This window comes from Orbicella franksi, chromosome 15 (assembly GCF_964199315.1).
Source record: "Orbicella franksi chromosome 15, jaOrbFran1.1, whole genome shotgun sequence".
NCBI classification, from domain to species: domain Eukaryota; kingdom Metazoa; phylum Cnidaria; class Anthozoa; order Scleractinia; family Merulinidae; genus Orbicella; species Orbicella franksi.
The window spans coordinates 19,844,082-19,857,151 of record NC_138159.1 but is presented as its reverse complement, the minus strand read 5'-3'; the positions used below and the strand labels follow the sequence as shown (position 1 = coordinate 19,857,151).

General features: G+C 39.1%; 1 protein-coding gene across 1 annotated transcript; it reads left to right on the top strand.

Moving 5' to 3' along the window:
* Nucleotides 1-971: 971 nt before the first annotated feature.
* On the top strand, nucleotides 972-11,237 carry LOC145469578 (uncharacterized). The gene is made up of 6 exons (XM_081453329.1): nucleotides 972-1,506; nucleotides 2,993-3,287; nucleotides 7,558-7,836; nucleotides 7,970-8,139; nucleotides 9,471-9,708; nucleotides 10,582-11,237. The coding sequence occupies exons 1-6, from the start codon at nucleotides 1,405-1,407 to the stop codon at nucleotides 10,728-10,730; spliced, it is 1,233 nt and encodes a 410-aa protein (XP_081309455.1). The 5' UTR covers nucleotides 972-1,404; the 3' UTR covers nucleotides 10,731-11,237.
* The last annotated feature ends 1,833 nt before the right edge of the window (nucleotides 11,238-13,070 follow it).

Sequence of the window (13,070 nt, the reverse complement as noted above, 5' to 3'; positions counted from 1 at the left end):
CGGAGCTTAAAATTCACCATCTTTATTAATTTATAATCATTGTTAACAATATAGGCTGCATTTGTATAGGAAATAGCACGGTTTCTAGAGGTATTTGGGATAAATTAAATACGGCGAGTGACATTTTGGGAACTTTGAAATATCAAAAACCGCTCCTCGTTCATCAGTTATTATTATTATTTTTCTTGCCTTGTTGCAATATTAGCTTTTAACTTTGTTGTATATATTTATATCTTTATTTATTAAGTTACTTTTGGTTTATATTTAATACACATGACCGTAATTTTATTCATTGTATCCTATAAGCCGTATGGTTGCTATAGGCAGCTAATGCTTTATTTTTAAGCTTCAAAATTTATGTAAACCTCATTATTTCCTTTTTGGTATAAAGTAAATGTTTTTTTTGGCATAAACAATTCATGGCTCAGATTTGGATATGGTGAAGATATGATATCTTTCAACACATTTCAAATGCTTTGCTTCTTTTGCTTGCAGAATTTAAGCAGGACTGGTTGCAGAGGGAGATACAACTGCAATCTGTAAAATCTGCAACCTTAGTGTCAAACAGCACATTCTCTAGTTAGCAGTAAATGGGTGTAGAACGTTTCTCTGTGAGACGTCTGAAACGCCAAATATATCTATCAAATTCTGCTCGAAAAAAATATCTTCTAAAAACTAGACCGAGTCTTTCTTTTCAATTCTTCAGTTCCGCCGCTCCTGGCTAACTCTTGATCGAAGATCACCACACATTGGAATTCCCTTCAATAACCAAAGGATAGTTGGCGAGTGTACGCCCGGTGTAAACGAACATTTAATCTCCTAAGAAATAGTTCCTTAATAATAATAATAATAATAATAATAATAATAATAATAATATAATAGTAATAATAATAATAATAATAATATTAAACATTATTCGGCACATCTATTTGGCCCATAGTGGCCTAAAAGTAGAAATGGGGAGTCTTGGATTAGAGCTTCAAGAGGAATATTGCAACCTTATGAGTCAAAACTTAAAATGATAACAATTTGAAATCTAGCCGAGATTGCTCCGACTGTGTAAATAGCATGTAGAACGACGTCCTAATCTCGTCTCCAGGGCACTTTCCTCTTCAAATAGTGGATAAGCGCCCTGGGACGAGTACGATGTCGTCTGACTGTGCCTAGGCTGAACGCCTCGACGCGTACCAAGTTGTATTGCAGTCAGACACATAAATTATTTCTGTGGTTGAGCGAACCAAGCATCTAAACAGCACCTGATCACTGTCCTGACTCAGGCACACAGCTAATAGATACGTCGTATACTCTCGCTAGTTCAGACATCAGGATCACAGTGTATATCGGTTTTCTTCCCTTCCTACAGAAATCAGCTGTCAAATCAGAACAACAAACAACGATTGAAGCATGGCAAGTGACCAAGCGGCGGTAAATGTGGTGGGACTGGATCCAACATCAACAACGGCCACGTTTTCAAACAATGTCAGCCCATCAAAGCCCACAGTACAGGTTCTTATGCCTTTTAATATCGCTCTATACTATTCTATCATTTTGCATGATATTTTGTTGTCATTCCTGACACGCATACTAGGCACGCTAGTCGGTATGAGTAGAACTTGCCTGTGTCACCAGGTGGCTTCTTTGGATTGCGTACCATCTCAAAATTAGCGTGTGTAAAAACGAGGGCCGATTTGTTAGCCATTACAATACTATTTTGCCGTAAGCCACTGATAGGCAAAGAGCATAACTTACACCAGCTTATTCTGCGATGCGATGAGTTAATTGATATTGGTTGCCGACTGCTCTTTCTATGGACCAGTTACTAGTGCGGTAAACCCTCTCAAGCATGAGCACAAACATAAGCATAAGAGGCTTAATGCGCTAGTGAGGACAGCCGCGACATAAGCATAAGCATAAGCGCTCGTCTTATGCTCATTCTTATGCTTATGTTCAGATAGGACATGTTGGCATAAGCTTCTCAAACTCATAAATAATTCTTCAAGCGAAAACATAGAAAAACACAACTGTGAAGGAGGCTTGGATACCCAGTCTTAATTAGCATAGAATTTGACGATTTTGCTTCTCCGTTTACTCCTTAATTTTTGTTTCGATTAAGAAGATATATCAAACACTCGAGACAGTATTTCATCGGCCGCAAACACCTCGAATCTCGCGTCGTATTTTCAACTCTCTTCAGTCTCGGTGTTTGGATATCCCGATGAAACACTGCCTCTAGTATTTGATATATTACGTAAAGTGCTCGCTGATTGGCTTAAATTTTTTCGTGTATGCTTATGCTTATGCTTATGCTTATGCAAACATGTCTTCATGTCTTGTGGTGGGACTGGATCCAATATCAACTACGGAAAATAAGTCTACGAACAAATTTAACCCGCTAAAGGCCGCACTACAGGTGCTCACCTACTTGGCTTCCTTCCCGACACGCCTAGTAGGCATGCTAATCAGCATAAAATATCTGGGTCAGCTGGCGGCTTCGTTCAAGCATGATCGCGTCAAATTCGCGTGCATAAAAACGAGGGACGAGGTCTTCACCACTACACAACTAGTTTGCCGTGAACCTCGTAAATAAAGATCATGACAAGTCATACCTTACACCAATTTATTCCGCGATACAATATCGTAACAAAGTTTCATAAAAAAGAACTCTTTGCTTAGTTCAAGAGTTAATTAATCTTTTGTTGCACCATTAATAACAATAAGAAATACCGCAAGTGATGATTAAAAATTCATTAAGAACTCAAAGTTGCGTTCGCTCATAAAATACGGTTTTACCACTAGAAAATGAAATTCCGCGTTAAAGGCCGCGGGCGTTTTCAAATTCCTCGAGTTTGAAGAGCGTTTTCGAAAAGTTCCGCTTTCGTGACGGATTACTGTGCACGGTAACCTTGAAATAAACCTGCGTTTTCAAATTAATTTGTTTGGCGTAGTGTGGACGTTGTCTAACTCTCTTGTCCATATATATTCGTTCACACAGACAGAGTGCATCGGTTTAGGAGCTGGCTACTTCACGTCGAAATTCTCTATTTCCGAGGAAAGCATAAAATTTATTTGTCCTCGAACCATCGAGTCTGTCAAGTCCATTCCTGTAAAGGTCGGTGATACATTCACCATCGCTGAGTATAGTTGTGCAGATGGAGGCACCTCCATGCCACTGATGTACGCATGCGTAAAGGAACTGAGGAGTTTGTATGGGAATGAGTTAGAGGTGCACGTTAATTACGAGGACAAACCGGACAATGACTTCAAGTCGCTCTTTTATTTTCTTCAAGGTAAGAGAGAGGGTATAAAAACAAATGAGTGAAATACATTCCAATCCAAGCAATGGAAAAGACCAGGAGCCCAGGCTCCTCGAAAGACCATGTAGTTTGTCAATGCCAGGTAGTTTGTCAACACTAAATTGCGACCAAGTGACCACAGCTATTTGCTACGTATATCCTCGATTATTCTCTGGCCTTTTTCTAGGCCATTTCAGTGATACATACATACATACATATATATATATATATATACTTCTTGAACTTGAACAGAATAAATTTATAGAGCGTTCGACTCTGAGAGGAGCAGTGTAGATAATAAACAATGGTAGCAAGACTTCAATTCATCGTTTTATTGCAATAAAACGATGAATTGAAGTCTTGCTACCATTGTTTATTATATATATATATATAGAGAGAGAGAGAGAGAGAGATGTGTAAACGATGTTGGTTTGCCAACGATGATGCCTTGGAGAAAAGGATCCAGTGGATACAGAACACTTCTTCTTTAAATAATTATAGGTTGAATAAACAGAAGAAGATGCGAACTTTTCTCGTAGAACGTCTTTAATTCAAGTGGACGTTTCGCCCATTCGGGCTTCTTCAATACTAAGAATATCAATACTCGGAATAAAATTTACAAAAAGTGAAAAAGCCTTAAATAAGTTACAAAACAATAACTTACAAAGAGAACAAAGAAATAAAACTTTTTTTCACCTAAGATTACATAAGAATTACGTAATAATAAAAATAGCAAAACGCCCGCTAAAAAGCAAATCAAATCGAATCAAATACAGCAGCAAGATGGTGTTAATTGTAGCGAATCCTATTGCTGGAATTAAACTCGCACCTTTTGTTGAGTCCATGAGGTGTGAGGGTGCATAATTGAGCACACCAAAAGGCCTCTCTTGTGAGCAAACGGTCATCAAGACTATTATTATTGACACTAAGATTACACTGCTGTTCAATAATTCAAAATTCAAAATCTGCCAGAGCATGAGGCTCTTTGTTAAAATGAATAGCAACTTCATAAGTACGTTTTTTGGTGATCATAGAAGACTTGTGGTTGCGGAAACGAATTTTAAATTCGTTACTTGTGAAACCAACATATTGCACATTGCATTTCTTGCACGTAACCAAGTAGATGACATTTTTAGATTTACAATTAAGAATCTGCGTAATAGGATACGTCCTGCTAGTACTAGTGCTAGTAAAGCAATTAGATTCCTTTAAATAATTGCGACATAGATCACATTTGGCTGCGCATTTAAAGCAACCCCGCTGATTATCGGGCGTGCGATGTTGCTCACGAGGCTTACTGCTCAAGATTTCTTTGATGTTTTTAGTTCGACGAAAAGCAGGAATGATGGACCCTACCGGAAAAATCTTTTTAAGAGATGGTGAATCATAAAGAAGGTGCTTGTATTTCCTAATAATTCTACCAATACTGGGTAAGCGAGGGTTGAAATCAAGCACAAGTGGAAAAATTTGTTTGGACTCCTTAGGCTGGGGTTGAAGTAATGTTTGTCTAGGAATAGACTGAGCTTTCTCAAACTGTTGTGAAACCAAATTAGGGTTATAACCCCGGTTATATAGATAACCCTTATACTCAGAAGAGCGTTTACTAAATGCCTCATCAGTAGAACAATTCCTTCGGATCCTGGTAGCTACTCCATAGGGAATGGCCCTGGTAACATGGGCAGGGTGTGCGCTATTCCGTAGCAAGTAAATATGGTTATCCGTAGGTTTGGTCTTCTGTGATCTATGATCACCAAAAAACGTACTTGTGAAGTTGTTATTCATTTTAACAAAGAGCCTCATGCTCTGGCAGATTTTGAATTTTGAATTATTGAACAGCTGTGTAATCTTAGTGTCAATAATAATAGTCTTGATGACCGTTTGCTCACAAGAGAGGCCTTTTGGTGTGCTCAATTATGCACCCTCACACCTCATGGACTCATCAAAAGGTGCGAGTTTAATTCCAGGAATAGAATTCGCTACAATTAACACCATCTTGCTGCTGTATTTGATTTGATTTGATTTGCTTTTTAGCGGGCGTTTTGCTATTTTTATTATTACGTAATTCCTATGTAATCTTATGTGAAAAAAAAATTTTATTCTTTGTTTTCTTTGTACGTTATTGTTTTGTAACTTATTTAAGGCTTTTTCACTTTTTGTAAATTTTATTCCGAGTATTGATATTCTTAGTGTTGAAGAAGCCCGAATGGGCGAAACGTCCACTTAAATTAAAGACCTCCTACGAGAAAAGTTCGCATCTTCTTCTGTTTATTCAACCTATAATTATCTAAAGAAGAAGCGTTCTGTATCCACTGGATCCTTTTCTCCAAGGCATCATCGTTGGCAAACCAACATCGTTTACACATATATATATATGTCTGAATTTATGAAAACCGTGTTAAAGACTTTGCACCAAAATAGCGGGCATGTTTTTGAAAAAACGGTTAGAAAATGTACATAAATATGGCCATGTCGCACCGAGAGTGCTATCTACCTCGTGTACTCTTAATAGAGTCCATACCATGCCTATACAAGCCTTTAAAGTCGCTGCAAAATGAGTCGAACGAGCCAAACAAAACTAAATTAGAGCTAAATCGATCATTTGGTTCGCCGCGGCACTAATTTAGACAGGCTTAACCTCTGCGATTTCACCTAAATGACCTCACTATGTCTTTACTGTGGGTTAAATTAGCCAGTCACGCTAACAAGAGCATGGTAAGCAGTGGAATCGGTTATTTACCTCTATATTTCAGCCAAAAAGTAGCCGTTACGTGACATTTCATTTCAATATCTGACCGGATTCGCAAAAACATAGCCATAGAATTTGACTTGTCACTGATAATCTAACTTGCTACAATTCTGTCCTAGAGCTAGCTTTCCACGAGGCTTATCGTAGCTCAAATAACAGCAAATAACTCTCCTGTATGCCTTTTGAAGCCAGGAAGACTAAATTCACCGTCTTTTCGTTGAATCATGAATTGTACAATTTAATTAAGAGTGCTTTTAACATGAAATTGGAGTCTAAATCAACACGAACGTACAGATATCAAAACCGCGGCGGAGAGCTAATCTATCGCTTTCTAAAGGCCTGCATCGTCCTAAATGGACTGAACAAGAGCTTCCTACATCGAGAATCGATTGAACTTCAGACAAACTAGGCCATAGTTAGCAGTAAGCGAACACTCAACATGTTGTCGTTACGTCAATTATCGCCCGGAAGCCACGCAAATAAATTTCTTCCGCGCTAGCGAATCACAGACAGTTCTGATACTTAGCTAAGCCGAGAACGCCTAAAATTGATAAAACAAGGAAATTCTACTCACGATCAGCGCTTGAACTCATGTTCTTCTCTCTCCTCGTGGCCATGTTTTGCTCGCAAATAGCAATGTCCCGGATGTACTTCAATTTTGTCGAGCGCGGAATGGCACATCCAGATTTCAACAGATTTTTTTTCTAAGTCTTTAGCTACATCAAAGTTCAAAGCAAATGACGCCAACAGCAGCTAGAAATGTCTAGTCCATTGCACGTCTAAGCCCTAAATTGATGTGGCGAAAGATTTTTGCTGTCTAAAGCAAGCACAACATTATCGCCACAGGGCAAACGGCCTTCTGTTACGGGACTAAATGTGACCCGTACAGTTTACACATGTCCTCAGGCCCGCCTCAGGTACGATAATGGACGACGCTTACTAGCAAATCGTTAGACTTGGGCCTTCACTGGACTTAATGATGTCCTCGGGCAGACTTCCTTTAGACAGCAAATACAGAACGCTAATCGGTCGCTCCTTGTCAGAGTCACCGCGCGAACTGAATTCAGGCGAGTGTAGCCTGGGCTAAACTTAACGCAAATTGAAAAAGGGGGGGGGGGGGGAGGGTCGATAAATAATGAAAAAAATACCTAAATAAATGAAACATGCGGCAAGGAGTTCCTACATTTCATGCTAGGTAAGATTTACAAGCTGCTGTCATAGCGAAAGCAGAAAACAAAAACAAAGAAATGAAAGAAAAAAAAAAAAATCAAAAAACACCTGATTCAGTCTTTAACACCGTTTTCATAAATCCAGACATATATATATATATATATATATATATATATATATATGTATATTTGGAAAAAGCGCCCGGCGATCTCACCGTAAATACAAGGACTAAACTAACCAATAGGGCACTGTGGTATCCCTCACCAAAAAAAAGGAAAAAAAGAACAGAACGAAACTAAACCACCGATTAACTTTCAATTGCAATCCAAGCATCTGCTTTGTTTATAGGTTTACTTCCAGCTCCATCCAGCTACCTCGCCGATTTCTCAAATGTTTTTGTATCTGCGACGGGAACCAACTTCTACGATCAGTGTTTTCCCAGTGGGTTTGTTAACTTCGGATTTTGCTGCTTTGCGGCTCAGTGGCTGAGCCAAAAGCCTTGCAACTTAACAAAAGCAGTCCTACATTGTTTATCTGAAGTCCCTGATGAGACAAGCAAGTTCCGTAAACAAGCAGAAAAGGACTGGGAACGGTTTCTGTTGATGAGAGCAAGAGAACTATCGAAAGGTAAGGCAAAAGAACTGTGAGAAAACGTGCAATAAACGATAAAAGTTGCCACTGAAGTGTAACAAGGCTCTTATAGGGGAACTTTTACTGAACTAACTCCTCGCCACCCTTTTTCTCGATTTCTACATCAAAGGAGGAAGACTGGCTCTGATTGTTCCTGTGGATGAAGTAGATTACAACAGCAACATCACCAACACTGAAAAAAGGAACAACTTTCAGAGAAATACCCCTTTGTGTTTCCTATCGTACAGTACACTGTACAAGGTTTGGGAGGGCATGGCAAAAGACAACATCATCACACAGGTAATATAACAGTATAGCATTGATCACCAAGAGAAGGGCCTGGTAACGAATCCTGCAATCGGATTGGTTCTAAGCGCGGTCCGGATTTTCCCATCTCTCCCTGCGGTCACCACAACGCACACGCGATGTCTGTGTGGAAAAGGTCCACAATTATCAAAGTGATTTGAGAGGGAGAGGGAAAAATAAATAAGTTATTTAACGGCTTAGGGTCGGTCCGTATTCGTGAGAAACTCTGAACTTGGACTTGAAGACTACTTGACAAACCTCGGTCACTGTTTTTCACTATACCGTCCTCCGAGCCGGCAAACAAAATTTAGATAGTATTGACCACAACAAAAATTCTTATGATGCTAAAGCCAATCAAAACGCCCAGGGTGATTCTGTCTACAGATGACAGATCATCCAAAACACTTTTTTAAAATGAGTTAAAAAGGCGCATTCGTGGCAAAGATATAACTAAGTTCACAGAAGCCGGCTGCAAGGGTTGTATTCTCTGCTCAACATGCCACTCTTAAACCTTATTTAGTAAAATTAATAGATTTTTTACATTAGATCAGCTATCGATACATTACCTACAATGTTTAGCTTTATCTTTAAAACATTTTAGACTATTAATATTTAAGTGTAGACATTTTAGTCTTCTCAGTTTTGTATGTTGTATTAGCCTGTGTCTCCTTTTTAGTATGGATTTCTCCCAGGCTGCATGGTTTGACACGTTGATAAAGTTTTATCATCATCATCATCATCATCATCATCATCATCATCATTACTATCATCATTATCAAGATCAACGTTTTTCTAAACCTCTTTACTTTACTCGTAATGTTTTCTCACAAAGAAACTTCTTTTTGTTCATGTTATTTAAGAAATAGAAAACATGTACCTGCGGCTTGTGGTTCAACAGCCACCTTGACAATGTTATGACGCAATTTATCATCAATAAGAGGACAGACGCACAAAAAACTGGCGTCAATTTGTTAAGTAGAAACACGATTTTTAACCAATCAGCGCGTATTTTATTAGCGCTGTTTTCTAAAGTTCACTATTACCCCTGGTAACATTTTGGGGCTTTTTGATGGGCAATAGCTTATGCTAGAATTTTTTAAAGTCAAATACAGGATGTGGAGAGTAGAAATACTTGCTCGATTTTTTTCCCATGGTTCCCCTTACAAGTTTTTTTTTTTTAGCAGGTTTAGCCATATTTTTATTGGGAAATTTCCCAACTCCCTCCCCCCCCCCCACTCCCCCCCCCCCCACTTCCCTCAAAAATAATGGCCCGTCCCTAAGGCAGATTCTTGGTAGCTTACACCAGAATTGTTTTCTTACCGCAGAATGAAGTTGTGGAAATGACGCTCCCGGAATATTTCAGAACGCAGGAGGAACTTACAAAGCCTTTTGTGTCAGACGAATCTCCAGTCCGAAAAGCCGGCTTGACACTTGTTTCGGTGGAAATGAAAGAGTTTCCATTTCCAGAAACAAAGATTTTGCTGGAAACTGGAGACGCGAAATTAGCTGCGAGATTTAAGACAGAACAAACTCGCGCTTGGATTAATTCCATGTTTTTATCAAGTAAGTCGAATGTTAAATTAGATCTATAAGAAAGTCTTTCGGTGCTAAAAACAGTCGCTTCGAATTTCAAGTAATCAGTACAAACCGAAACGTGCAAAGAAAACATCTATGATATAATTTGTTTGTCATTTTCCATTAACACGTAAAAAAATGTTCTGAGCGAAATCTCGGCTATGGGAATATTTTTAACATATTCTTAAAATTTTGCCACTTTTAGCCAAAATATTCTTGTAAAAAGATGCGTTGAAAAAATAGAGTGTGACAACTAGAAATACAAGCAGATGGCCGATACTACAAGATTCTCACTTGCCACAGTAATCAAAGATGGCGGATGACAAAGGAATGAACCAATCCGTCTAGTTCTCAGTGCTCCACGGTTTGACTCATCGGATGAAAGTGACGTCATTGCTTGAAAATGCTGCACCTGGGTCGTGCTAGGATAGAGCGAGCTTAATAGGCCATTTCCTGGGGGTGGGTACTCTACAAAGTATAAGCCATTGTAGGGAGCCCCGGCCGGGAGAGCATTTGCGAATGGGAGTTACCTTTTGCCTCTGTGTCAAAATGAGTCTTCGCGCGAAACCATTCATATGATAATGTGTTCGCCCTACAGGTTAATGTTTGTACAAAGCAAACTCAATTACATATGAATTATTTTGCACGAGGACTCGTTTTACAACACATGCACAAGGTAACTCAGAAATGGGCTATTTACTTTTTTTCTCTAACCACCTAAAAAGCGTTTGGATACTACGATTCAGGCCAGATTTCTCTTCTTTCGTTGCATCTGCTAACTCAACGAACAAAAAAACACTTCTTGTATTGTACATTGTGCAAGTAATTATCACCTTCTCATACTTTATTTTCCCTTGACAGCCCTTGATGGCCAGCGTTACACTCCTGAACAGAAAAAGGAAATTCTAAACGAATATTTCTGTCGTTTGGAGGAAGAGCTATTGAGTTCTCCAGAGTATTACATGCTACTCGCGATGAGGAATGCATTCATTATCATCGAAAAATCATAGTCTATGAAAAAATAAAAGACTATTTACACATGCAGCATGAAAAGGCAAATTTAAGTTGGCGTAATGTTGGCGTTAAGCTACTATAAAGTTCTGCTTTACACAGCTTTACGTCACATTTACTTTTTTCATGCTGTTTTAAGGATTGCTTCTGAATCATTCGAGTTATATACCCTATTAGCCTCCATGCACAAACTATGTACCATTGTCACCTTTAATCGTTTTATATGTATCTTTGTTTTTTCTTTTTTATGCTAATATTGTAATTCAAAATGTAAGTGCAAACTAAAGTGAAGTTGAAGCTTGGGTGAACCAAGTTAGGCGCCAAAACATCCCCGTATAGGGCCGGAAATTCAAATTTGTCGGGGACTGGCACAGAATTTCCAAGGCCTCACGAATTCTCCCCCTGAAGTTGTTTGCTTCTCTGTTCGGTATCTTGTTTCTGGTTAAGTCAACTAAAGAGTCGGGAAACAATATCTTTACTCGATAATATCTAATAAATACATGACTGTAGTGCCATTTCTGCGTAATTTTTTTGCGTTTGTCGTGTTTATCCTCAGTGATTTCCCCATAATTCAACCTGTATATACCAAAGGTTATATTTCACATTGTAAATACTTTATGGGTTAGGGTAAACAAAGCGACAGCGTTCTCAGTTCACAATCTTACTCTGTCAATGGCAAACGAGTTTCAGGTCCTGTGGGTCCTGAAAACCTGAATCGGAGGTTAGAATTTTGATATTTCGGAGAAAACAGCGTATATAAAATTACGGAAAGGATTCACAGCGATGAAACTCAAATCAAATTCAAGCCTGGAATGGAATTCTCGAGAGTCACTCGTTTCGCAAGCTAGAAAACTGTTCAAAGCCTCTCTATTTTTTTAACCCACGCGAAGGAAAAAGTGAGGGAGGGTGGGACGCGAGCGAAGCGTCCCCACCCACTACGTACCTAGTCAAGGCTATTGTTTTCTACTGGCGTCCAGTTCTCTCGCGATTTAATCCGCGCTTTCAACGATCGAATAAAAATATGGGAAAATGGAAAGCTGTGAACAGTCCATCAAGTTTGCGCAGCAAGGAACGAAGTCTCGAGTAACGGGATTGAGAATCAAATTACGAGCCGATAAACAAGATGAATTAGGATTGGCAAATTCTAAATGCATATATGCAGTGTATAAAGCTTAAATTTTCAGTGACTGCTTTACCGACTTTTGGCTTGATGAAAGTGGGGACTTTCGGAAATTTGAGACATGAAGAGGTACTTTTGGTGGGAACGCATTTTCGTCCCCAGAGGTCGCGCTCTTTTTGGTCAACACTAAGAATCGCTACCTCTGGGCTGGTCCAACACCGGAAGTCCGCGATTCACGGACTATCCGTCAAATCTAACAAATCTGATTAGCTGAGAATACGAAACGAATAGTCTGCGCATGTTCAGAAAACCGGGTCGGGCCAAAGGCCAAAGGTCTCGATTCTTGGTACTGACCAAAAGGAGCGCGGCCTCTGGAGACGAGAATGGCGGGAATGACGGATGGAACCGCGCACGCGCAGAATGTTTGACCGCTGTAGAAGGAAAGGATTGTTTGTGGAAATGTAGAGAAGTGTGATGATCTACTATCAAATCCTAACTCGAGGCTAAATATATTAGAAAAGCTAAAACAACAATTTTAATAACTCAACGAAAATGAAACATAACCCGCATTCTAACAATCTGAGAAATCAAACACCTCTCTTAATTTCCTTCCGAAATATAGAAAAAAAAAACCATCAACCAAAACCCTAAACATGTTTCGCTTCACGTTTGTCTAACAAAGGAAATTAATGTCACAAGAAAGACAGGTTGAATTTAGCTACAGAAGAAAATTACTTTTCCGCTATTAAATCATTTGTTGTCTAGACCGGGGAAAGATTCAAGCGAAATGAAACAAGGTAGAAACGCAAGTTTTCCAGTGACTTTTATCCCAGTTCGTATTAAAATGGTACAGAGAGTCGACTGATAATGGTTACAAAGCTTTTGTTTGTAGATAAATGATGTTTTTCTGCCACACGCGCCAGATTGCGTCGCAAAATCTTCAGCCGTGTACGCAGAAAGCTGTTGACTTGCTCATGACAAATATAAGATGATTAAGACAAAACATTCAAAAGCTAATAAGTCAACATATATTTTTGACATTATGTTGGTCAAACTTGGCCAATAACTCCAGTTAATATCCGCAGGTAAGTTTGAAATACACAATTGTTATATATTTGCTGCGGAATTTTCTTTGTGGCTATTCAAACTGGCCGCTAATTACGGAGTTGCGTCGAGATCAGCAACAAGACTCAAGCGTAGTTTAATTTACGGGCAAAGG